Source organism: Podarcis melisellensis (genome assembly GCF_964234715.1).
Source record: "Podarcis melisellensis genome assembly, chromosome: 8".
In the NCBI taxonomy this organism is placed as follows: domain Eukaryota; kingdom Metazoa; phylum Chordata; class Lepidosauria; order Squamata; family Lacertidae; genus Podarcis; species Podarcis melisellensis.
Window position 1 is genome coordinate 57,862,097 of NC_138540.1, and position 24,889 is coordinate 57,886,985.

The 24,889-nt window shown below is 49.4% G+C and overlaps 2 protein-coding genes across 7 annotated transcripts; one reads left to right on the forward strand and one right to left on the reverse strand.

Moving 5' to 3' along the window:
- Positions 1 to 4,188: 4,188 nt before the first annotated feature.
- On the forward strand, positions 4,189 to 18,608 carry EVA1B (eva-1 homolog B). Of its 4 annotated transcripts, none has more exons than XM_081922829.1 (4): positions 4,191 to 5,020; positions 9,507 to 9,560; positions 15,909 to 15,994; positions 16,926 to 18,608. In XM_081922829.1, exons 3-4 carry the CDS (start codon positions 15,928 to 15,930, stop codon positions 17,345 to 17,347), a joined length of 489 nt encoding a protein of 162 aa, XP_081778955.1. In that variant the 5' UTR covers positions 4,191 to 5,020; positions 9,507 to 9,560; positions 15,909 to 15,927; the 3' UTR covers positions 17,348 to 18,608. The 4 variants fall into 4 exon arrangements, with proteins under 4 accessions (XP_081778957.1, XP_081778955.1, XP_081778958.1 ...); XM_081922830.1 differs by lacking the exon at positions 4,191 to 5,020 and adding an exon at positions 7,545 to 8,074; XM_081922831.1 differs by lacking the exon at positions 9,507 to 9,560 and having other exon boundaries at positions 4,189 to 5,020.
- Positions 18,609 to 21,089: 2,481 nt separating this feature from the next.
- Positions 21,090 to 24,864, reverse strand: LOC309376529 (IQ domain-containing protein C-like). Of its 3 annotated transcripts, none has more exons than XM_081922933.1 (5): positions 24,400 to 24,864; positions 23,452 to 23,595; positions 22,952 to 23,264; positions 22,584 to 22,694; positions 21,090 to 21,871 (listed from the first exon to the last, which is right to left on the reverse strand). In XM_081922933.1, exons 1-5 carry the CDS (start codon positions 24,463 to 24,465, stop codon positions 21,612 to 21,614), a joined length of 894 nt encoding a protein of 297 aa, XP_081779059.1. In that variant the 5' UTR covers positions 24,466 to 24,864; the 3' UTR covers positions 21,090 to 21,611. The 3 variants fall into 3 exon arrangements, with proteins under 3 accessions (XP_081779059.1, XP_081779060.1, XP_081779061.1); XM_081922934.1 differs by lacking the exon at positions 24,400 to 24,864 and adding an exon at positions 24,331 to 24,378; XM_081922935.1 differs by lacking the exon at positions 22,584 to 22,694.
- Positions 24,865 to 24,889: the final 25 nt, after the last annotated feature.

Consider the following 24,889-nt stretch of genomic DNA (forward strand, 5'->3'; position numbering starts at 1 on the left):
TCTGTATTGTGTTGGAAGGTCCTGGCGACTTTTGTCTGGAGCCAAGCTCTGTGTGTGTGTGTGTGTGTGTGTGTGTGTGTGAGAGAGAGAGAGAGAGAGAGAGAGAGAGAGAGAGAGAAGCATGTGAAAACAGAATTCTGTTTCAAGCGAATTATTTTGCTAGCTTTTAAACATTTTTACAGAAACTGCTAGTTCTCATGCGTCTGAAGATGTGCTTGGAATGAGGTAGGCAATATCTGCAGAAATCTTGGAAGCTGGAGGGAAGGAAGGCTGCTCATGAGACCACAGGTTGGAACGAATTGCACATGGGGAGGTTGAGCACATGGGATCACTTTGTGTAACTTATGCAAGACCTGAAGTTTGGGTGCAAAATCTGAGTTGTCCAAGGAGACAGAATATAATGTGTCTCAAATAAGCAAGCCTTGCAGTGAGTCAGAGTGAAGGGCTTCTCCCCGCTGCCTGAGGAGCATCCCTTGAGTTGTTTGTGCAACTCAATTGTCAAACACCAATGTTCTACACCTGTGTTATCACTGACAGTCAAGTATGTCCTTTCTGCCCTGGTGGTATGGGTGCTTGTGGTAGTTAAAACTCTTCTAGTTAGGAATGTGTTGAGCTCGGAGAGAATTCCACTGGTCTGTCTTATCTAACACATTCAAAATTCCTCTGAAGCACCACTCCACCATTGAGGAAGCAAAACCCCAGAGGGCACAAGCTGGTACTCAACTGGGGAAGGGGAAGACACTCTCAGATCTCTCCCTTGCCGCCCGCTTCTGACTCTACAGAGTCGGAGGAGGGCTGCAGGAATAGTTTGGTATTTCCCATGCACACAGACATTTAGGCAGCCCTACGGTGAAACGGTGTTTCCGTGCACTGCTCTAGTTTCGCCAGAAGCGGCTTGGTCATGCTGGCCACATGACCCAGAAGCTGTATGCCGGCTCCCTCGGCCAATAAAGCGAGATGAGCGCTGCAACCCCAGAGTCGTCTGCGACTGAACCTAACGGTCAGGGGTTACCTTTACCTTCACAGTGAAAAATAGCCTGGCATAGAAAATCCAGGAACCTTCGCAGCAGGGCTGAAGGTAAAGTGAGCTAGAGTTTCCAGTCCAACAAGGCACCGTTAACCCACCTCTGCCTCGGTAACACACTGGTTGGTCTACATTGCAGCAAGCTCATTAGGTGGGACATCTCCTGCACCAGCCCTGTGAAGTAGGCTAACCCAAAAGGATGACTAGTTCAGGGAGTGCTCTGGCTCAGGGAGGTGGGTGCATTTGAAATTGACCCCAGTCTAAAACCAACAGCATGCTGCAGACACCCCTATGCTAGGCTGGATGCTCCCTCTTTTGCACGCAGCTGCCATGTAGTATCAGTCTGACTATTAATTTGTTCCTCTCACCTGGTGCCGCCTGCTTCAGGGTATTGGGCACAACTCTACCACCTGGTATAGCCCCCCCCCCCCGCTTGAACTTGGGGTTTCCAGCCAATCAGGTGCAGGCCCTCTCCATGTTCTCTGGGCCCCAGAGGATCCTCTGCAGTGATCTGGTACAAAGGGGCATTGCTGAGGTGTACCCTGCAAGTGATGGTGATTTGGAGGCCTTCTGCCAGGGCTAGATCAGTTGCCCAAGCCCAAGCCCCCCGGTCACTGCTGGCGTGGCAAGAAATTAGTTAAGAGGTGATGTGATAGAAGATTACAAAATGTGTGGCATGGAGGAAGTGGATAGGGGAAAGTTTATCTCCCTCTCCCATAACACATTCGAAGCCGAAAGTTGTGGAGGATTCAGGACAGATAAAAGAATCTTTATGCAGCACATAGGTAAACTGTGGAACTCTCTCCCACAGGAGGAAGGGGTGACCACTGACCTGGATAGCTTTAAATGAGGATTGGACAACCTCACGGAGGAGAAGGCTACTAGCCAAGATGGCTACGCCCTGTCTCCACCATCAGAGGCAGCAATGCTTCTGAATACCAGTTGCTGGAAACCACAGGAGGGAAGAGGGCTCTTGTGCTTGGGTCCTGCTTGCAGGTTTACCACAGGCATTGGCTGACCACTGGGAAAAGAGGGATGCTGGACTAGATGGGCCACTGGCCTGATACAGCAGGCTCTTCTTGCATTGGGTGCTGCAACAAGGGCCTGAGCAGAAGTCAGTGGAAGGACTGGGGCTCCCAGTGTGGCACCTTCACTTGCTCCCCTGAAAGGGATATGAGGGCGAGCAAGGGCCTCAGGCTGGACTCTTCCACTGCTGAGTTAATGCCTGGCCCTCTTTTTGGCACAAGAGGGCGCCTGAGGGTTGGGCGCTGGATGCAGCCCTGACTGGGCCTCAGTCCCTCCTGGAAGCTCCACCCTTTGCAACTGCAGCAGCAGCCTTCCCTTCCTGCAAAGGAAGATTTGGGGTGGGAAAGTCTCTGCCAGCGCTTTCCCCCCAACTCCCCAGTTCAAGACCTGGAAGGAGAAAGGAGCTTTTCTATTGGGGCTTCCCATCTTCCTTGAGCATTTGAGCAGCTTCCCTGAGGGTCTCTGCACCCCCACCCCAAAACAATGAGAGATGGAGGGCTGTGCACCCAACAGGTTGGCCCCTGTTACGGCAAAAATCTGGGTGCGAGGCTGCTCTGCCACCCAGCTCATCGGACTAAGTCCGTGGGTCCCTGCGGAGGAAAATGAGCTCAGCCGGAGACAGGAGCAAACTGCAGAAGATCCAAGTTTATTGCGCAACAGGTTCAAGGCGAGATTGAACAGCGAGAAAGGGGTGACATGAGTTTTTGAAACTCCCTCCATGTCCCAGAATACAGTGCAAAACACGTCATGAATACATTAAAGAGAGGTTTGGTTACACAGATTACATCATGAATATATTAAAGGGAGGTTGGGTTACACAGATTAACATATGGAGGAGGGAGGGGGAATATGCAGAGCTGGAGATATGCACGGATAAACACTTCCTGGGGATGAGAAAACAATGGTCCCAAATATGCATAGTCTGCCACCTGACATTGTCTGGAGGAAAGGCTGATCAGAGCAATTTGAAAGGATTAGGGTCTTGACACCTTGCTTGAGGGATTATGCTGGACAGGGGAGGTGTGATGTAATTGAGCAATTGAGCAAACTGGCACGCTGATTTTCTATGAATTTTATAGATTTTAGTCCCTTTTGACATTGACAATTGGAAATAAATTGAAATATTGTAGCGAAGAAGAAGGTGAAGAAGACATGCCCCCCCCCTTCCGTAACAGCCCCAAACTTGTTTTGGGGTTGGCAAACTGCTTGTGCAACTTTGTGCCAAACTGAGGAATTGGGGACCTATTTTAGCATAATTGGAAATCCCTTTGTACAGGAGTGAAGGTGATTGAGATGAAGCCAGCCCACAAAGGGTGGCTGGGGAGAGCTCTTCAGAGGTTGGGGGTAGCCCTTGAGGACGCGGCATTGCCCCTTCCTCGCCACTTGCCATTGCTTCCCACTGCCAGTGTCCACCCGTCCGCCCCCTGAGTGCATGCTTTTCTCTCACAGCTCAGTAAGCCCAGCCCCACTCTCCTGCCCCCTGGATTTGGGGGACAAGGCAACTAGGCAAGGAGGCAGGGTTAAGTTCCAGCCCCATTTCCCTGTGGGACTGGGTGGACAGAAATGGGCTGTGCTGCTGGCACAGCTGCCCTTTGAGGTAATAGAAGTGGACTGAGGAGCACCCTCTAAACCCTGGCTGGACTAATGCCTACAAATTCTTCTCCCTCGACCCAAGTAGAAGTTGCACGTGATTGAACACATAAGAGTCTTGTGGAGGAAACAGCCTCAGAAAGAGAGAGCAGCAGCAGCAGGAGGAGGATACTGGTGAGAAGGGAAGGGAATGGCCAGATCTAGTAATTTGGGTTAAATTTGTTGGGAGAGCAGCAGCTTATAAATGAGGTAGGGGAGGGGACTGAATTTATGGGTGGGGGTCTCTGCAACACTTGGGCAGGACCTGCAAATAGCTGAGAAGCAGAAAGAATGAGAGGAGAGAATTTTCAGCCCATAGCATGTCTTCTGGGAGTCACCTGCCAGTGGTGGGCGGAGCCAGAGGCAAGAGTGGGCGGAGCAGCAGAGGTGACTCCTGCTTTCTGCATTCTAGCCACACACCCACGCCTCTCCCTCTGTCCAAGCAAGCAGGAGGCATGATCACACAGCTCGTGGACACGTTCTAGCCAGGCAGATGAGGGCTGTGGCCTTGGGGAGAAGGGGTGTGCCCTGCAAAAGACTCCCAGCCACATTCAGACCCAGGTTTGAGGTTCTCCACCCCTGATAACAGAGAGTCAGCTGGCCTAAAGGGGTCCCCCATTTCAAGTCATTCCCTGGCACAGATCCACCCTTAAACTCCACAGGATACACAGGGGCTGTTTGCAGGTCTGCCCAAGAACACCAGAGCAGGAGATATGGGAATGTGTGAAGGCCATGCAGTCTCTGGATTTAAACCTTCAAGATCTGGATCCTTGTAGCCAAAGGGAGCTGCAGTTTGTGCCCATGAAGGACTTGTTGTTCTGTTCTGGTAGGGATCGTGTCTCTTGTTCTCCCACCTCTCAGCCTATTCTATTTCTTAAGGTTAAACCAACAGGCTCCTCAAATCTGCATATCTTTATATAAATTAACATGCCAACTATTCCAGCTGGAATATTTAATCCTCCTTCCCTCCCATCCACATGGAATTTCAATACGCATTATTGTCGTTGTGTACTCCAGTGGCCATTTTTGTTTAAGGGACGGCACCTGCCTTCCCTTGCTTGTTCTACCTGAAGCAGGTTAGCCATCAAAATAATCCAGCCATCCCTGCTCTCGCTCCCTCTGTGTGGGTGGAAGGGGGGGAGCTCTGACCCGCCAGCCCCCTCTCAACCACTTCCTGTTGCTCAGCAGCGTTAATGGAAAACAGACCCCATCTTTGCCTCTCTGACTCTCTTCATTCCCAAGCTAGAGGACGGAGCAGGGGGGTCCTTCCGTGGCAGAGGGGCTCCATTTTTCCCTCCTGGCACCCCTGGTGCTCCTGCGTCCCTGTTCTCCGTGTGCCTGGTGAGTATGCCATGGCGAGCAGCCTTCCCCCACCCCACCCCCATCCCCTGTGTCTTCCCTCCCAGGGATCCAGGCGACCCAGTTCTTTGCTCACTGGAGAAAGAGGAATGGCTTCTGTGTCTGGCTTGGAAGCTACTTAGCTTGAGGTTCTCCACCATGTTTCACAAGGAAGGTAGCGGAGAAATCTCCCCCCACCCCGATTCTGTGTTTGTTTGCTTGTATGTAGGGAGAGGAACCTATCTGGGCCTGTTAGCTCAGTGCAAGCATGCTCAAATTTGCGTCTTGGGCACAGACTTGAGTTCTCTCAGATGCTAGAATTCAGCCGGAGAACAAGCTTCCTCCTCTCCGGTCCTGCTTAACTTCTGCAACCCTTCTAACTCTTTGAATTAGGGAGCCATTGTTTTCAAACGTGTAGCAGTTGACTGTAGTTACTCAGCAATGTCCCTCTGCATGTGTTCAATGATGCCATTGCTATTTCACAGAACCAGAGAGTTGGAAGAGACCTTGAAGCTCGTCCATTTGAAACCCCTGTTCAGTGCAAAGACACCCATTGCTTCAGCATCCCATCCAACCTCTGCTTAAAAATCTCTAACAAAGGAGAGTCCACCACCTTCTGAAACAGCCTGTTCCAAATACCTCACGTTATCAGGAAGTTCTTTCTAATAAGGCAAAATACTTTTTCCTGTGATTTGAATCTGTTGTTTCAGGAGTCCTACAGATTTGCCCCATCTCTGTGACAGCCGTTCAGATATTTGAAAGTAGTCGTCATTGTATCTTGTTCAGGCTAAATAGACTCAGCTGCTTCAACCTAAAGACCTAGGAAGAAAGGGGTCCTCTTGCACCTCCCCGTGTTAGTTTGCTTGCTTGCCCACCCCAACCCCAACCTCTGGACACATTCCAATGTGTCAATAGCCTTTTTAAGCTCCAGTGCCCAGAAGTTAACACTGTTCTCCATATGAGGCCTGGTCACAGCAGAATGGAACAGCACCGTCCCTTGTGATCTGGATGCTATCGTGCTGATGCAGCCTAGAATTTCACTAGCCTTTGTAGACACCCCATCGCACTGCTGACTCAACAGTGGGACTGCTGATGCCATGTGTCCCAGCGCTGAATGCTAGACTCTGTGTCAGCATCAAGCATCCTTGGGCAGCTTCCAGAATTGCAGTACCTTGGCATGGTCCACTGCTGATGCCTGCCCTGGACCTCCTATAATTTTGATGGGGTGGGGGAGCACTCTGAGCACAGCAATGGGGTCTATTTTAAATTTCCCAACAATGCCCATGGCCTAATGTTGCTTTGGGGTACTGTGTGAAATTTAAAAAGTACATAGATTTCACTGTCCAGCAATCAGATAAGCCTATCAGAGGACATTGTTGCCCAAGGCAAACCTGAAGCTGGCTCTGATGAAGGCCTTGAGAAGGGGCTCCAGGTCCAAATCCACCCCTTTCTTCCACCTTGCCCTGCCTTTAAAGCCTGCTAGGGTCAAAGACATGAGATAAAGTCCACAGGGCACTAGGCTTCTTCAAAGCTCAGTGTTGCTTCCTGGGTTTGGGCCACGAAAGCTTTCTCCTGCCATCTTGTCAGCACATGGCTCAGCAATGAGGACTTGAGCATGATGGCAATGCCCATTCCTGTTAGCACATTCCCAGCAGGCCCAGGAATTGCTGCTGAAAAGTCCAGGCAACATTCTTGTTCATGGCTCTGGCTGGGGCCAAATGGACTTAGCTGCCCCAGTTGGGTGCTCTTCAGCAGTTGCAATAATGCATATATAGAGTGCTGCAGACTCCCCTAAGCAGTCGGGACTCAGTCTCAACCTAAGGATCCAGTTGAGAATATTGCAGAGATGAGAGAGTGAGCCAAGGGCACCCCAGGATGACCGTCAGCCAGTGGCCTTACTGCAAGAGCACACCCTTTGTCTTAGGACTCCGTTTCTCTTTCCGCCTGTAACTGCTTCCTCCTCCAGTTTTCCAGCGTGCCAGCTGACTACGAAGATGCAGGACTTCCTTGCTCTTGTGCCTCCAACAGCACTGAGACCATTTGTCCTTTCACCTGCTAAAGTCTGCGGCCCAGTGTGCTGTTACAAAGGCACAGTTACACTTTGCAGCTGAACAGTTGGCACCCTGAGTCACCCCCTCCACTGCCCTCTCCCTGCACTTCAAGCCTCTTGACTTTGCTTTAATCATTAACCAGATGTTTGAGCTGTGCGGAGACCAGGGAATGGGAGGGGGGCCCCGCTGGATGGTGGGAGCTTATAGGAACTGAGCTGCTGCATTGAGGGGAGGAGGGGAAGATTGTGGAAGAGGTTGCAAGGGTCAATCTAGGGCCACTTCACATTATTTTAGTGGCCCTAGTCTGGACTCATAATGTGCCTGTGGCAAGGTCCCCTGAAGGCTGGCAGCTTCAACCCCATCACCCCTCTTTGTGGTAGTGAAGTGTCAACTCTCACTCAAGCCTGGCCACTTCATTGACTTGCCTCCCTCCCTCCCTCCACCCCCCCCCCCCACAACAGATAAGCCAACCAGCCCTTTGTTGGACAGATACAGCCAGACATATCAGTACAGATTGGGAGAAGCCACTGAATTGGCTGGGGGAACAGCTCCACTACTTGACTGCCCCCCTCCACCGCCACAACAAACAAGAGAGGGGCCCCAGCACCCCCCATTTCCTGTGGCTGAATACTTGGCATCCCTCCTCCTGCTCCTTGCCAGAAGCCCCCCCACCCCACCGAAGGGGGTCTGTGTTTTCTATTGCTGGCCTGGCTTGACTCATCTCTGCTGATGTGTCACATTTTTTGGATTTTTCTCTTCATCCTCCATCCATCCGGATATTTCTGGGAAAAACAGGATCTGGCTGCCCCTGTGTCCGCTGCCCCACTTGGGCTAAACTCAGCAGCCATCGCTCTCAGTCCCAGGAAAACTCCAGCTGCCAAACTTGCTGCAGCCAAGGAGACGGGACAGCTGCTTTTGAGCTCAGTGTTGTGAAGCGGAGAAAGAGAGAGGATGCTAGAGGAGGCCTGATCCTTCCTAGCCCCATTGCCACTGCTGGATTTCTGAGGTTAGTGACTAAAAGGCTGAGGGACTTAAAGGCTGGAGTGCCCAGAGGTATGAGAGCACTTTCGCGTGCCAGGAAAACATGTGTGCCAAATCTGAACCAATGGCAGAGGGGAGCAGTCACTTTATATTTCTGGATCAGATGGCCGGATCCTTTTCCTTATCAGGCTGACCAGTATTTCTAATATATTTGGGGAGGTGGGAGTGGGCAGCCGCCCACATTCTTGGAAGGGTTCCTGCACTGAAAGTTTGGTTGTCTGAATGCAGTGTTTCTCCCTAAGACAGGACACCTGGCGTTTGTCTTTTTGATAACAGGGTTTGCAAAACCTGCTGGAACTGGATGCTGCATTTGTGGCAAGTGTGCGGTTTTGACATTTTGGGGGAGAAGTCTTGGCAACAGCAGGAGAGGCTATTTTGACGTGCACCAAAAAAACCCTCCCTTGTGGGGTGTGCCAACCAGCATGGCCTCCTGGGACCAGTGCCTTGGCGTCACTGCTTGTTTTCTCTTCTGTGGGGCTGAGTTAAACTTAACATGCCACATCTAATGAGCACCCCTCCCATTGGAGGCATGCTGCCAGGGTGCCGTTTTGGGAGCTTAATCCAAGAACCGCTTAGCTTGGAGAAACAGGAACAGAGTTTCTCTGTGCCATGTGCAGAGAGAGACTTTCCCCTCTCAAACTAAGAAATTGCTGCTCCGGTATAGTTAAGCTTACTGACTAGTTTCCCATCCAGAAGGAGGCAGCCTTGGGGGCCCATCCAGCACCCCCCCTTTTTAAAACCAAGCTCTGCTGATGAAGCCCGGGACAAATCTGAGAGGCCCAAAGGAGCCGTTTTCTGCCTCTGCTGGCAGGAGGGTGTTTCTCTTGCCCTGGCTGTGCAAACACACCCAGCGGGTCTTGATGCCAACCCAAGCCCAACCTTGGAGGCCTCCCTGGTGCAGAGAGAGAGGGTCCTTTGTGTGGACCTCTTTTGATCCTGACTTCCTTCCGTGGACTCTGGGCCCCTTCGACCACCACGGCAGGCGGGCGGGCACAGGGACAGCTCCTTTCGCAAAGGATTTTGCAGTCCATTGGCCCTTGCAAGCCTCTCCTCCTTGCTGCCTGGCCCTCTGCTGCCCGGGGGCTGCTCCTCCCGGAACGTAGAGAAACAGGAGGCCTTCTCTTCTCCTCCCTCTGTGTGTCCCTGGGTGTGTGTGTGTCCGTCCGTGTGTCCAGCCCAGGCTTCCTGCTCCAGGGGAGGGGGCGGGTTCACTGTCCAAAGGGAGCCAGGCCGGTGCTGACATTTGTGCGCTTCCAGCTGCACGGAAGTGAGCGGCAGTTTCCATTAGCCGCTCAGTCCAGAGGCCAGTCTGCTGCTGCTCTGTAAGATCCCGCTCAAGCAGAGGGGAGGGGGCTCCCTTTCTCCCCTCCTTCTCAGAGGCTCCTTTCTTCTGACAGGGACTGCAATGGAGGCAGAGCAGCAGCCTTGAATTCGGACAGACCCTGCGCTCGGTAAGCCTGGCGCCCTTTCTCAATGTTGGTCTGATAGCTGGATTCTGTGGCTGCTAATTGCATGAACCGCTTTGTAACGGTCCCATTCAAATCTGCTTTGAAGATAGCAAACTTTTCAGAAAGGAGAGCTGGAAGTTGCCCATCCACATCTATGCATTAGATAGCAGACCAAGCACAGGGCCACAGGTTGCCTGACCCACAAACTTCCCTGCCAGGGTGAGATGTACTGTATTTCCATCGAAAGCACAGTAAATACTCAGAAGCTTTCATGAATTAGTGCATCCAAATTTTGTTCAATTGCATCCTCTTTGCCCCTCTTTTGGTGTTGCATCTCATCCTTTTCGGGTGATGCCTGAGTGGGGATCCTGTCCCTGTGCCATTTGGGAAGGATGGGCTGATAGAAGGAGCTTTGTGGAAGGAGCTTCTCAGTGGAAATAGTGGATGAACAAGCCTTGGGATTCCAGTCCGATTCTACTCTGGCAACTGTTCCTTTAGAAGAAGTCGTGCTTATTCCTAGAATCAAAGAATTGTAGAGTTGGAAGGGACTCCAAGAGTCATCTAGTCCAACCCCTTGCAATGCGGGAATCACAGCTAAAGAATCTCTGGCAGATGGCCATCCAACCTCTGCTTTAAAACTTCCAGTGAAGGAGAGTCCACCTCTAGGGACAGACCTGTTGGTTCTATCTCTGGCCTCTTCCTCGAATCCTTTACTGTAGTGGCATGAATAACCTACTCAGGTGTAGCTCCTGAACCTTCATGGCTCACTTTCACCAATGGATGGGGTAACTGCTCTTAATTTTACAAAGCAGACCTGGCTAGCTATCACCTCTGCCCTTGGAGGGTCCTCTCTTATCCCAAATTGGGGGAGGGGGCTTGCTGTGGATGCACGAGCACTCTGCCCATGCTCAGAGACAGAATTTGTTATTAAATTCTAAGCCGAGTCTTGCCAACAACTTGTACCTCCAGTCAAGTCCCCCAGTGACATCTTAATATCCTGTTGTTACTGGGTGAGATCAGTTTCCACATCTTTAACGCTCTGTGGAAAATCCCATTTCACGGAGCCTTTCCCAGTCCCTACTAACATTATGTCTTCAGCCAAAGCTGCAGTTCACCGTAACATATTCACAAAGTCTCCCCCCACCCCAAAAAACACACCCAAACTCCGCTTCACTTTTTAAAAATTTGATGTTATATAGAACCCGTATACAGCCCAAGGGTTGAAATGGAAAAATTAACTTTCTAGATTTGCTCTCCCCCACCCCTCCCCCAAATAACAGGCAATGTTTCCTCAATGTGAGGGATGCGCTCTGTGCATGCTTTTGGTTATTCTTGCCTTTGTTATTAGCTAGCACATTCCCGGAGATGCGCTTAAAACAACGTTGAGCACCAGGACTGTTCCTGAATCTGCATCTGTGTCTGGCTTCTGCTGGTTCCCCCCCTCCCTGCCCCCTCCCTCCCTCCCCTGCATTCCTGCACTCTTGGCTTCCTGCTGTAACAGGCCAGGCATCATTGGGCAATTTGGTCAGCACAGGAGAGACTCCAACCAAGCCAAGCCAGTTTCCATTTTAATTTCAGGCTCAACTGGAGGAGGAACTGCCTGGTCCCTCTTTGAAATTCATTCACCCCCAAAAAAAGGCATTTAGGAGAGTTCCCCAGAAAGTACCAGTGGGGGTGGGAGAGAATCTGAGGCACCTTCTAAATTGCTTTCCCCACTCACAAAAGGTTCCTCTGCAATCTTTTTCTTTCTTTTTTCTTTATTCTCCTCTGCTTGATATTTGAAAAAAAATAGGACAAAGCTGGGTTTTGTTGGTGAGATTGGTTTCATAACATAAATCTCTATTTTTAAAATTATTCCATTATCTCAAATTATTTTGATCAGATTATGGAAGCATTTATCTCTATGCTTATTAGCTAAAAGATGAAAAACAGGTCATGGGGGGACCCCTTTCCTACCCACACCCCAATATGTATGTGTTGCACTCCAGTTAGTGATCGATGGCACAAGTCTGTTTTTCTGCGTTTTTTCTTTTTTTTAAGGGTTTTATCCTCTGTGCCCAAATGTCTCATTTTCATTTCCGAGTTTTACAAATATTTTTGCAAGTGGTTTTTAGACTCCCTTTCCCATTCCTTCCCTGCTGTACTGCCATGGGGGTCGGTCGAGGGGTGTGTGCGTATTTTCCAACATCACAGACAAATGAGAAGAGGCAATTCTTAACTTTGAGTTAGCAGCAACACCCCCTTTTTTCCTCCCTTACAACTTTCTTGTTATCCCTGACTTATGTGGAAATACAGCCTGGTAGGAGCTGAACAGACCTCTGATGCAGGACCTTCTCTGCATTCCTTGTAGAGATGAACAGTGGGAGGTAACAGGAGGAGGTGCTCTCCTTCCCAGCAGAAGTGACCAAACTCACACCCCAGATCAACAAGGCAGTGGTAGTCAACAAGCTAGGTAAAGGTAAAGAGATCCCTGACCATTAGGTCCAGTCGTAACCGACTCTGGGGTTGCGGCACTCATCTCGCTTTATTGGCCAAGGGAGCCAGCGTACAGCTTCCAGGTCATGTGGCCAGCATGACGAAGCCGCTTCTGGCGAACCAGAGCAATGCACGGAAACGGCGTTTACCTTCCCGCTGGAGCGGTACCTATTTATCTACTTGCACTTTGACGTGCTTTCGAACTGCTAGGTTGGCAGGAGCAGGGACCGAGCAACAGGAGCTCACCCCATCGCAGGGATTCCAACCGCCAACCTTCTGATCGGCAAGCCCTAGGCTCTGTGGTTTAAACCACAGTGCCACCCACTTCCCAGGCACCAAGCTAGATGACTCTAAAAGCGGTTTAGACAAATTCACTGAGGAGAAGGCTATTGATGACTAACAACCATGATAGCTACTAGCCACGACTAGTCAGAGGCAGCAATGCTTCTGAATACCAGTTGCTGGAAACCACAGAAAAAATCCTGCTTGCTGTTTCCCCTTTAGGGCATCAGATTGGCCACTGTGAGAACAGGATGCTGGACTAGATGGGCCATGGGCCTGATCCTGCAGGCTGGTCTTATGTTGTTATGTTTGGGGCCCATAACCTTGTATGGTTTATCCTTGGCATGTTCAGAAGAGGAGGTAATTTTCCCCAAAAAAACAACCCCCTCTTTCTTCTCTGGCCTGCTGCCCAGCCCAGCTGCCTGGCTTGCATCAAAGGGTCGCTCAGAGCTTTAGGAAATCTTGGACTCATGAAAAGCTTGTGGGGTGAGGGGGGAGAGTTCTGTTTGCAGATGATGCTGGCATCTGCCTGGATGGCTCCTGGAAATGGGGGGCTGTGAGCTGCTCCTTGCTCAAGGGGGCATCCAATCCAGCATGTTGTCTTGAATGGGGGGTGCATTCTACCTATTATTCAGCAGAATAAGTGGGGGCCAGGAATAATTATTTGCCCAAGGCCCTGTTTGAGGAGTCAGTGCTGTGGGTAGTAATATTGGTGAAAATTTGTGTTCACATGCAGCTTGAGAATCTTCAAAGCTTTTGACTCAGATCTAGTTTGAACCTGAGAGTCTCAGACCCAACCTGTCCTTCTGTCCCCAAGACCTTTTCGCTCTGATTGCAGGTTTGATCCCCCTATGGGACAGCCACATATTCCTGCATTGCAAGGGGTTGGACTAGATCAGTGTTCCCCAACCTTGGAGCTTCAGCTGTTTTTGGACTACAACTCTCATCATCCCTAGCTAGCAAGACCGGTGGTCAGGGATGCTGTGGATTGTAGTCTGAAAACATCTGGAGAAACAGGGTTGGGAAACACTGGACTAGATTATACTCAGGGTTCCTTGCAGCATCTACAATTCTATGACTATCAGCTTCTTCCCCAGCCCTTGTTCTGTCCACCCTGGTGTGTCTCCTCTGGACCCTTTGCAACATCCTTTCAACCTGCCAGAAATAGCCTTGACCTGGAAGACTCCTGAGTGCGGCTGTTGCTGGGTGGGGGCAGAGGAAGAGGCAACATCCGGTCTCCAAACAACAAGCCATCTTCCCACCACTGAGGATGCATCTTTTCCTGTGACAGTGGCAGGAAGTGCCCTGGGGTGGGGGGCTTAAGGGATGGGGGAAGAGAGGAAACATTTGCTGGGACTCTGTTCCCAGGGTCATGCACAACCGTAAATTAAACATTGGGCCTTCGGGGGATGACAAGGCAGTGTGAATAATGCATTGGGTTTTGGTATGGAGAAACTTGGGTTCAAACCCTGTTTGGGCATGAAACTCAAAGGCCTGGGTCATTGAGAGGATTAAATGCCACAGGAAATTCTTTGTATCCTTTGGCGCCCCTCTTTTCAGCTTGCAGAGTCACTGACAGATGCCTCCATCCAAGCTTGCCCGGGGTGTGGTGTGTGACGCATGTCAGAAGAGGCCCCCTGGGAGGGATGACTGTCACAGGACTTTGTAGCCTGAGAGGCTGTCCTGTCCAGCAACCCCATGACTGGCCTGGGGGCCTGAGGAAAGCAAGGCAGCTGTTTTGCTAATTAACGGGGGGGGGGCAGTTGTTTGGCACAGTCAAGTCCCCAAGGTTTCTTTTATTTGGCAATTTAAAACTATCTCAGCTGTTTGCCCTTTAAGCTTAAAAGTTCTGGGGCTATGCACCCCACAGTGTGAGCAAAACCGAGAGAGAGGAGTTCTCACCCAAGATCTACCCACACTGGAAGAATGGCAGATGCAACTGATGGACTATATGCAACTGGCGGAGATGACTGGCAGAATCCGAGACCTGGGAGAAGAAAGGATTGAAGAAGATTGGAAGAAGTTCAAGACTTATTTACAGAAATATTGTGATTTAGTGGAATGTTAAGAAGGATGCTTGGTTATAAATAATTGGCCATCATTAAAATAGTTTAGAATTTGATGATAAGAGAGATTAAGAGAAACAAATTTGTAGGAGAATTATTTTATTGTATTTAAATAAGCGATTACAAATTTGGAAATAATATGATAATTTGCTTGACAAAAATTTATTAATGATGCAAGTGGGAGCGGGAGACGTGAGGAAGTTCAAGGATGTTATGAAATTTTGTTAAAACAAAACAACATTGTTTATTATCATTGTATTTTTTTTCTTTCTAAAAACTCCAATAAATATCTTTAAAAAAAAAGAGAGAGAGAGAGAGAGAGAGAGAGAGAGAGGAGTTCTCAGGAGTGCCACAATCAATTTATTAAAAGCCTGACCCATTTGAGAGAAATTCCTTTGTTGAGGCATCTTAGTAGACCTGCAACCCACCTGCATTTAACTTGCGTGCATTCAGCTTTATGTGACCTGGTTCTAAGAAATGATTCACAGTGGGGGCGGTGTACCTTGTTTTTATCCCACATGTTACTGAGGTGCTCATTTGTAGTGGTCTTTGTGTTTGACCCACATACAGTTTCCTGCATGCACACCAAGTGGCATATACTACATAAATGCTACTGCACATGGAGAAATGTTGGCTGGTATAAACTGTTGGATTTGTGAACATGTAAAATTTACTTGTATGATTACAGTGAATGCAGTGTCTGCAGGGATGGTGGCCAGAGAGCTTAGATATTCCCAAGATAATGGACTGTGGTGGATTTTACATTAGAGTCGCTGTGGGCCAACCAGTCCTTTAAGTTCCTTGTTCTTTTGTGATTAAAGGTTTGCTCTCTAAACATAGAATGCTATCTTGAGATGCCAATGTTTGTGAATACGATTCTGAAGACCATTGGTGACACTGTCCTATCTCAGACCACAAACAATTCTGTCCTTGCTCCTCAGCAGGGATATTGATAGAAGGTCCTCTGTGTTCCTTCTGAAGGCCCTTAGCCTGATGTCCTTTGCAGTTCTTCATGGACACCCTCTGTCATTTAGTCCTCTTTCCAGTCCAGGTGCCTCCTGTCTGAACGATGTCTGAACGAACCATGTCTCCTAATTCTAAGGAATTGGGCAGGAGTAATATGGCAGGGACACAGGTGGCGCTGTGGGTTAAAGCCTCAGCGCCTAGGACTTGCCGATCGAAAGGTCGGCGGTTCGAATCGCTGCTGCGGGGTGCGCTCCCGCTGCTCGGTCCCAGCGCCTGCCAACCTAGCAGTTCGAAAGCACCTCCGGGTGCAAGTAGATAAATAGGGACCGCTTACCAGCGGGAAGGTAAACGGCGTTTCCGTGTGCAGCTCTGGCTCGCCAGAGCAGCGATGTCACGCTGGCCATGTGACCCGGAAGTGTCTGCGGACAGCGCTGGCCCCTGGCCTCTTAAGTGAGATGGGCGCACAACCCCAGAGTCTGTCAAGACTGGCCCGTACGGGCAGGGGTACCTTTACCTTTACCTTTAATATGCAAATAACGACCCCTCCTCCCTGTCCTCCCAGGTGCCACTGAGGAGCCACCATGGAGACCCACAAGCGGGAGATGGAGCTGCTGAGCAACAGCATGGCAGCCTATGCACACATCCGAGGTGGGTCAGGAAATGGGGGCAGGGGCAGACATATATGTTTCAAAATGGCAGGCCAACCTCCTTCCTTCCCATCCCCAGAATGGAGTCTGGTTTAACTGCATTTATGAACTGACCGGCCAATTTAGTCACCAGCCTTTGGATTTCTTCTCTCAGAAGCCAAACTAGTCCACTGCATTTCAAGTTCAGGAACCCTCTTGGTCAACTTCATTATAAAAGTTATATTGCTCCATACAGTGCAGTGTGATTTAGGATACCTCCTTGACTTCATAATGGAAAACAGTGGGAGGCATTCAACACTGTGCTCTTTAATTCATTCATTCATTCATTCATTCATTCATTCATTCATAAACTAATTCATATACCGCTGTGTCATTGAGGATGAAGGCTATCCATCCCTTGATGTGCAATTCACAAACACCTGAAACTGAGCATTTAGAATGTGAAATAAATAAATAATACTCTGGTAACCATTTAAGAAACCTCAGCGAAAGACTACCATGTCAAATTAATTGCCTTCTTCCGGTGCCCACTTCCGTATTCACTCATTACATCCCAGCTATTCAAAGGCCATTTCTTTGTTTCACACAGAAGAAACTGTATCCCTATATTTTCTATATACATCATACTACTTTCCCTCCACCATAGTATTTATCTAAGTTTTAAGCATTTAGTACTGAACAGCCCTTCACGTCCAGCTGCACAATAGTTTAAATCTCTGGTGTCTTTCAGTGTTTGGCTACTAAAATTCCAGCATCCACAAAGAAATGGCAAATCAACTCAGTTTCTTACCGCCTAATGTCTACAGAGTATGTGGGAGCCCCAGCTCTTAACCATTTCTGTCCCATTCACTACCATTTGAATCTCAAAAGCCGATCTCCTCGGTGGTCTTCCTAGCCTATCTGACCCTCTCCTCCATGTCTCTCTCATCTAGATCACCCTGAGAGTTTTGGCCTTTATTTCGTGCTGGGGGTCTGCTTTGGCCTTGTTTTGACCCTCTGCCTGCTGGTCATCCACATCTCATGGCAGCCTCAAGCCATCCCCCGCAAGCCCCGAAAAAGCCTACGTGACTTCAGTGAAGATGAGGATGAGGAGGATGATGACGATGAGGAGGAAGAAGACACCATTGACCAAGCTGCTTCTGAGCCCCCCTTGGCTATGACGGAGCTGCCGCTGGAGGCCCACTCCACCCCTGATGGGACCCTCACCGTCAACGTCTTTGCCTCGGCGGAAGAGCTGGAGCGTGCCCAGCGGCTGGAGGAGCGGGAACGCATCCTCCGGGAGATCTGGCGCAATGGGCAGCCTGACATCCTGGGCACAGGCACTGGCACCATTGGCAGAGTCCATTACTATTGACCCATGGTTGGCCATGGTCACATTCCTCACCCGGGCAGGGTGGACTGCTACTGAACTCTTGAACCCCCTTGTCTCACCCCAAGGGATTTATGGTTAATCACTTCACCCAGCCAGTATCTCAAACATTGCGAGACCTGCCCTGATGCCAGATAAGAGGCAGCAGTTTCGCACAGGGGTGAGAGAGGATCAAGTGACAGTGATAAAATGGCAAGAAGGACCAAGATGAGTTAGTTAAACTGTTGGACAGCAAATTCAAGGACTCTGCTCCTTTTCCTCCTGGGAACTTGAGATGGAAGGCAATGCAGGCAAAGTAAAGGAGCAGCACACAGAACTAATGCCAGTTCTTTTGTTTACGTGTGAGGACTATTCCTGATTTTCACAATGGACGTGTGTAGGGAACACGGAAAGTGGTGTAGCAGTGCCCACTGCAGTAACAGAAAGGTACGGGGGTTGCAGTTCACCAGACTGAACAGACCAAAGTCAGTACTTGCATGCAGGACTCTGGCTTGCATTGTGCTTAACTGATTTAGTAGGCAAAAAAGGAATATGGTGCTCTTGGGGAGGATTGTGGTGGCAGCAGGGGTGGTGGTGTCTTATTGCATCTGTCCAGGTACCTCTAAAGGGATGGGTTGGAGGGAATAGACTGCAAGGACCTTCAACCCACCTGTGCTTACACACAACCACATACCAAGGGAGACAGATAAACCGTGACAAAGTTCTGTATCTCCCTTTTTTCATGGTTGTGTTGGAGGCCTGTTTTTCTCCTACCCCTCCCAAATGGTGCTTATTATTTCAAGGAGTTGCATAGGGAACAGGTAAGTACCAACTTCAGTATTTTTCCACACTACCAGGAAACTCCCAGTGAATTCTCAGGGTGCAGCACTTCATCTCATCCCACCTTCAGCCAGGTTGATGCACAACTGGGGCGCATCCTGCAGGGAGGCAGATTGGGGATGACCCCAGCACTTCCTTTGCTGCCTGACTCCTCTCATCCCACAAACAGGGTGCGGTTTGGCTAAGTACAGTATTATCAAGCAGCCTTTATGGCTCTTTCCCCGGATGGAAAAAGGGGAGGATTAGCAACCCTCCCACTGGTCCTGTGGTGCTTTGTGCCTGGTGCCCATGTACCCCAGAGGGGGACCTTTTCAACTTTGCACAGACCCATGTTGTATACAGGACAACCTTGGTTTTTAACAGGCCGGTAAACTTTTATGTAAAAATGTGCCTTATCTTTCATAAACATCATTCCAGTTTTCCACAACTTGCCTTGTGGTCTCACCTCTGGTCCTCTGCCTAATTTTACCTGGGTAACAAGGAAAATGGGGGAAGCAGGCGGGAAGGCTAGCGTTCCCCTGCCCCTGGTGGAACCTCCTTTGGTTGAGATGCTTTGCCAATGCCTCTCTCTCTCTAAGCCCCCTAATGCACAGGAAGGAGCCAGATGGGAGGTATGAGAGGGTGGGGGAGTCTGAGAGACTCTTGGCCATGTTCCAAGCATATTTTGGTAGTATAACTTCCTTTAACTTTCTCTCTGTCCCCATCCACACACACACAGACCTGCCAACATGAAGAATGTCTAGTCTTTTCATGAAAAAGGCTGGTTCTCCTCTGCACCAGACCTTCCCTGCGTTGGAAGAAGAGCTTTTTGTGCCCATGCTACTTGAAGGCTCTTACTGACCTTCCTTGTTGGGAGCCCTCTGCTTGGTTCCCACAAACCTCCTCCCACCCCCCACCTTGACTCAATCTTGGAAAACAGTAACAGGCTGGTGGGAAGGGTGGGGGGAGGTCAGGTTGGGGTTGGCTTCCCAGGGTCACAGCCTCTGTCCAGTAGCCGCATGCTTTCCCCCAGAGACACAGCACTGGTGATGTGGGAGGGGTGGAGAGTGAGAGCAGAGTAAATGTGTCTGGGCTGGGAATGGTCAGTGCGGAGCAGGGACAAGCACAGCTGAAAATCAGATGCTTAAAGAGTTTATTTTGCAATTAGGGAAAGCAACCAATTATTCCATCCAAGAAAACAAACCCCACCCCTGACAGCATCTGGCCCCTGGTAGGACATTTGGGGTCATTGGTCCTGGGACAAAAAGGGCTCAAGGCACACACCCCTTCCTCCCTGCTCCTTTTGCTCTTTATCCCACTCCTCCCTAGTTTGGCTTGATAAAAATAGCCTGTCCTCTCCTCCTGCTGCTGCTCTAATTGGAGCCAGATGTTTTCCTGCAGGCGGGGGGGGGGGCTGGGCAGGAAGTTGACTGGAATGCAGTGGATGAGTGGATGAGAAAGGGTGTTGGGGGAAGGAAGCCATCCTGCATCTAGGGAGTGGGAAAACAAGGCAAGGCTTCTGGGTCCAGATGCCCCAAAGAGAGCCTGTGCCAGCCCAGGGTCTTCCCTGTTCCCATCTGTTGAAAGTTAGGAATGTGACATCTGTTTTTTGTATCCACATCATCAACTGTGTTGGGATTTCATGCACACAGCATCTCCAAGGCCACTGTCTCCAGTCACCATGAAATCCTTCTGGGTCCTATCCTGCCCCACATTTTTTCAAGGCTTGTGTGCCACTTCTTTCTGTCTGTGCATGGGAAGGTTATTATGCCAGCTTCTTAAGTGAGGCTTAATATCATTTTCCTTATATTATCTGGTGTAAGGGGGAAGTTAATGAGTGATGCTTATGACCACCCCACCAAAACAAACATCTTTAGCTGGCAATTACTGTTGAAATTAAAACCTGACCTACCCAATTCAGTTTGGGTGGGGGAATAGAAAGGAGGGCACCACAAATAAAATTTATGTATGCAAGAGTCTAAGATAGGCTTCCTAAACCTCAGCCCTCCAGATGTTTTGAGACTACAATTCCCATCATCCCTAACCACTGGTCCGGCTAGCTAGGGATCATGGGAGTTGTAGGCCAAAAACATCTGGAGGGCCAAGGTTGAGGAAGCCTGGTCTTAAGAGGTTCTGGTTCTGCCAGAGCTAAGAGTCGAAAGGTCCTGGCTAAGTAAATTTCTTCCCGTTCCCTTAAAAGGGGGCAAATGTCTTGATCCCTACAAGTGTGGGTGATGAGACCCCAAACGGTGTTAAACATTCTCTCTCTACTCACCTGCCTCCTTGAGTCCCTTTAGGGTTATGAGCAGGACAAACAAAGGCACGTGCCATAGAACATACCACTTATCAAGCGACATCTATTCTTTAGGAGGGAACCATGATATACAAACTGCCAAAAAAAATAATACAGGTTCGGAAACTCCCTTCAACCCCTTGAAGGAAACAGGAAGCCAAAACTTCAGGCAGAGTCTCTTCTTTCTGGCCAGAACGGACTGCCTGGAGCTCTGCCAAACTGGGAGCCTGGAGGTTCTGAAGGAAACTGGTTCTTAGCCAGGCTTGGGCATGTGCTTGTTTAGTTTCAAGTAGTCATGACCGTATCTCTCCTCTCCCCAAAGAAGCCTGGGACCAGGATATTGGGTGCCTGGCCAGTGCTCTTGATAGCCATTTTATTCCTTTGAAAATCCAAGTTTCTAGCTGCAGAGAGGTCCTTTTTGCATGGGGCACCTTCTAAGGAGCATCTCATCAAAAGCAGGGGGACTTGAGTTCCTTTGGTCTCAGTAAGCCATGGTTTGGCCTAGTGCAACATGAGAACAAGGACAACAAAATAAGTAATGGAATAGAGACATCCAGGAGTTGTCTACGCTAGACACTTACAGTTCCCCTAGAGTCCAACAGCACTTGTTTTGCACATTTAGCAGAGAGTTAACACATTGTTCCCTCATTTTTTATGGGACACCTACATGATGATGCCACCCAGTTGTTATCCTCTTGTGTGTTCTCCACAGTATCGGCTTTTTCTTCGTCCATCTTCCCTTAAAAGTCTCTGCACTACACCCACTGTCACAGGTGTGCATTTAAATCTTTTTAGATATTGTCCATGGAGGATGGAGAGGTGGTTGTGGGTGTACTGATGCACATCTAAACACTGTGTGGCTTGAATGCAGCCTATTCTACAAAGGTTAAGAGCCATGTCTGTCACTTCACAGTGATATTTGTAAGCACTGGAGTACAGTTATGGGAGCTGAACTCTACGAAGCCACAAAGCTCCGCCTCCAATTTGGGACTTACCTCCTTCTGTTAAATCATCCACATGCAGCCAAGGTCAACAAGCAACAGACTGCAGAACAAGCCAATACAGAGACCATAAAGGGTGCTAATAGCTTGTGTAAAGTTCAGATTTCATCCAAGGTAGACCAGCTATCAGTCTGTAGAAATGGGCTCTGAGCCTCACTCACAACAGATAAATCGGAAGAGAGTCTTCACTGTTGCTTTCACAAACATCAAAGGCTGGGACCATGCAGAGTAGCCAGCTCCAGGGAACTACAAGCTTTTTCCTGCAGTCATGGTGGGAGCTGCTCCCCCAATGCTTTCTTCCCCCTGATGGCTGGTAAGAGCAGTTACATCTGTTTCTGTTTGACTGGGAACATAGGCTGGAGACCTCCAAGTCGGCAGTCACTCTGGGCTCCCCAACTTCTGTTTCAGGATCAAATACTATGAAGAGGGAGGAAGGGAAAAAAGTGAGAGAGAGGAAAGGAAGAAATAAGGAAATGAGTTGCAGATGAAGTCTTGTCCTTTACACAGCACCTAGGGCACCATTGGTTCTGAAATGAATATTAAATTGTAATAAGCACCAGTACCCAGTGGCATAGCGTGGGGGGGTGCAGGGGGGGCCGGCCGCACCGGGCACAACATCTGGGGGTTAGGGTTAGGGGGCGCAAATCCACGGGTTAGGGGGCGCAAATTACTTGCCTTGCCCCGGGTGCTGACAACCCACGCTACGCCACTGCCAGTACCCCCATTAGACTCCAAAAAAAAAAAAAATAGACTCCAATGGATAGTGCCTTTGACAGTTTTAGCTATTTGGTGCTGAACTGTCTGCGGAAGCGGACAAATGCCAGCTCCCTTGGCTTGTAAAGTGAGATGAGTGCCGAAACCCCAGAGTCGTTCATGACTGGACTTGTCAGGGGTCCCTTTACCTTTACCTTTTACCCACCCACTGAGATTAAAAGAAACGAAAGGTGAAGAATCATCCCAGACCCACCAGCTCTTTTCTCAATGGTGGGAGGGTGCTGTAGGCATCATCTTACAAAGGTGTGAACAAGAAGTCACAGCTCCACACTGCAGCACCTGCTCTCCTAGCATCTCCTCCCTATGCACAGAAGGCACCCCATGGCTCCTTGAGAACCAGCTCTTATGTTCTTACGGCTGCCGATTGCTTGTTGCAGCCACAGCAGCTCCATGGCCAGGTGCTTTCGGTAGCGCTGGAGGTCAGGCACAGCTTGGGGCATCTCTGGTACTCTTTGGAAATGAAGCTCTGCACAACAAGAGGTGCACAAAAGGTCAAGAAACCACTCTTAGTCTGCCCCCCCTTGTCTCTCCCCTCTGGTTGGCTCCTCTTCCCTGCCCCCCACTACCAGGTAAGTTTATTGGGGCAGGGACTTGCCTTTTCGGCATAAGCAAAAAGCACTATATTGGGTGATGATGCTGAAGAACAGAGAAAAACAGCAACTGTACTGCAAAGGAAGACAGTGGATGGGAGCTTGGAGTCTCAAATTGTTCCACATGCCTTACCTTGGCTCACCCTCGGAGACTCCATGTTGAGGATCATGCTGCTCCATTCAGATGACATGCTACTGTGGTGCTTGCCTTCCTCACTTTCTCCTAGCAAGCTGCAAGCATTCCCAGGGGGGCTGCCCACAAGATGCTCCTCAGCCTCAGTTTCTGCCACCACTTCAGCTGGTGATTGCATCTTGCAATCAAGGTCTTTTTTGGAGAGTAGCTCATCTTGACGACAAAGCACTGCCTCCTTTTCATGCAACTTGTTCTTGTTGGCCCCTGGCTTTTGGACACTCAATTCCTTGGCTTTTATTGGTTTCTGGACAGACTATATTTAAGACAGTGGAAGAAGAGCACAATTTTCAATTCATGGCTGCAACATTAAGTATCACCCTCACTTTTACTGATGTCAGTTTTCATTTCCCTCTTCTCTTACATCCTTGTGCAATTAAAAGCCAGTGAAATTATAAGCACTGCCAGCTTCTACCAAGAGCAGAAAGAACCAGTAACCATACCTTTGGAAGAAACACTGGCACAGGCATGGAATGACTGTCCCACTTCAGCCAATCCAGATCCCCTTCAATCTCCTTGACGATGTTCTCATATTCCCCCTTTAAGTTTTGAAATCTCTTCCTGACCAGGTAACCCCTGACATGAGCCTAGGAAGTAAATGAATCATAAAAAAATAACAATCACAAATTAGGAAGGAATTAAAGGCCATTAGCTCAAGCCTGGTTTAATAAGACAAGTCCACACAGGCCAGCCTTCTAGGGTTTCCATGAGTCCCCCCACTTCCTGGTCTTGTGGCTTTAAAAAGCAGCCCAACAAGCAGGAATTATATAGTGATGGTTTTTCTATCTCCACCTTTGCCAGGCTGCTGTAGAAGATGCAGGAGAAAGGCCAGTTAGGAAGTTGGCAGTCCTAGTATACTGCGCTCCTGACCCCAATCCCAAGAGAGGAGATGCTGGAGGCAGGAAAGGAAAGAAAGAGGAGCTAAAGGCATATGTATGTGTGTGTGTATTTATATATTACATGCTACCACCACCACTTTTGAGAACTTTTCCCTATGGGCATTTTTTAACAGAAGCCGCCATTTCCATTTAAAAACAGCAACAGCAGAACAAAATGCTTTAAGCAGAGCAGTTTATTTGCTGCGAGGGAATCACTGAGGAAAGGGGTGGGATGGGTGAAATGTGTATTTACGCAAAGCAGGCCATGTTGGGAAGGGAGAGTATCTGCTTTGCATGAAGAAGCTCCCAGTTTTGCATGCAGAAGCTCCTCTCGCCTGCTTTGCACCCACATCAAGCCTCCCGCCCGCCCAGGGCTGCTGCTGCTTTTCAGGGTCCCCAGGGGGATGAGGCCACGATAGCAAGCCAAACCATGAGGACGAGCACCCCTAGGTCTGCCTTGAGTGGCAGGTCCACCATGCCAACCGATGCCACCCACTATCCTGCTTCCGGCACCTGAAGAGTCACCACTCTCCTCCTCAGCATCAGTCGTTGCCGCTCTTCCTCGCTTTCCTCCATCATTTTCCTCAGCGCTGGCTGCCCTGGCAACCGCGTCTCTCGATGACGTCAGCGAAGCGCGACAAGCGCGGGCTCTTTTCTTCTTCCTTTTTCCTTAAGTTCCTCAGAGCGGCCGCTAAGTGGCGCTGTCCAGGCGCTCTCTTCGTTCTCCGGGCTGGATGACGGAGGCGAATGTCTTCCGTCATTTGCTTCCAAATTAATTGTTGGTACAATTACATTAAGCACCATCGGTCGAGGGTTTCTCAGCAGGCGCCTATAATATCGTTCACTACACTTTTAGTCTCCTGTTTCTCCAAATAACTGCCCCTTATTTTAGGGCTCATCCTATACGCTAATCCCTTATAACGGAAAGATGCAGGTTGATATACCAGTATGATAGGATATATTTAATGTAATATAATCTCCGCCCAACACACCTGCCCCCCCC

Excerpts from the sequence above, each read along its gene's own strand:
- EVA1B (XM_081922831.1), top strand. The coding sequence starts at position 15,928 with ATGGAGACCCACAAGCGGGAGATGGAGCTGCTGAGCAACAGCATGGCA. Across the intron at positions 15,995-16,925 it reads AGCCTATGCACACATCCGAG|ATCACCCTGAGAGTTTTGGC; the intron begins GTGGGTCAGGAA and ends TCTCTCATCTAG.
- LOC309376529 (XM_081922933.1), bottom strand. The coding sequence starts at position 24,465 with ATGATGGAGGAAAGCGAGGAAGAGCGGCAACGACTGATGCTGAGGAGG. Across the intron at positions 22,695-22,951 it reads GTCTCCGAGGGTGAGCCAAG|AGCTTCATTTCCAAAGAGTA; the intron begins GTAAGGCATGTG and ends CTTGTTGTGCAG. Across the intron at positions 21,872-22,583 it reads GCAACAAGCAATCGGCAGCC|TATTTGATCCTGAAACAGAA; the intron begins GTAAGAACATAA and ends CCCTCTTCATAG.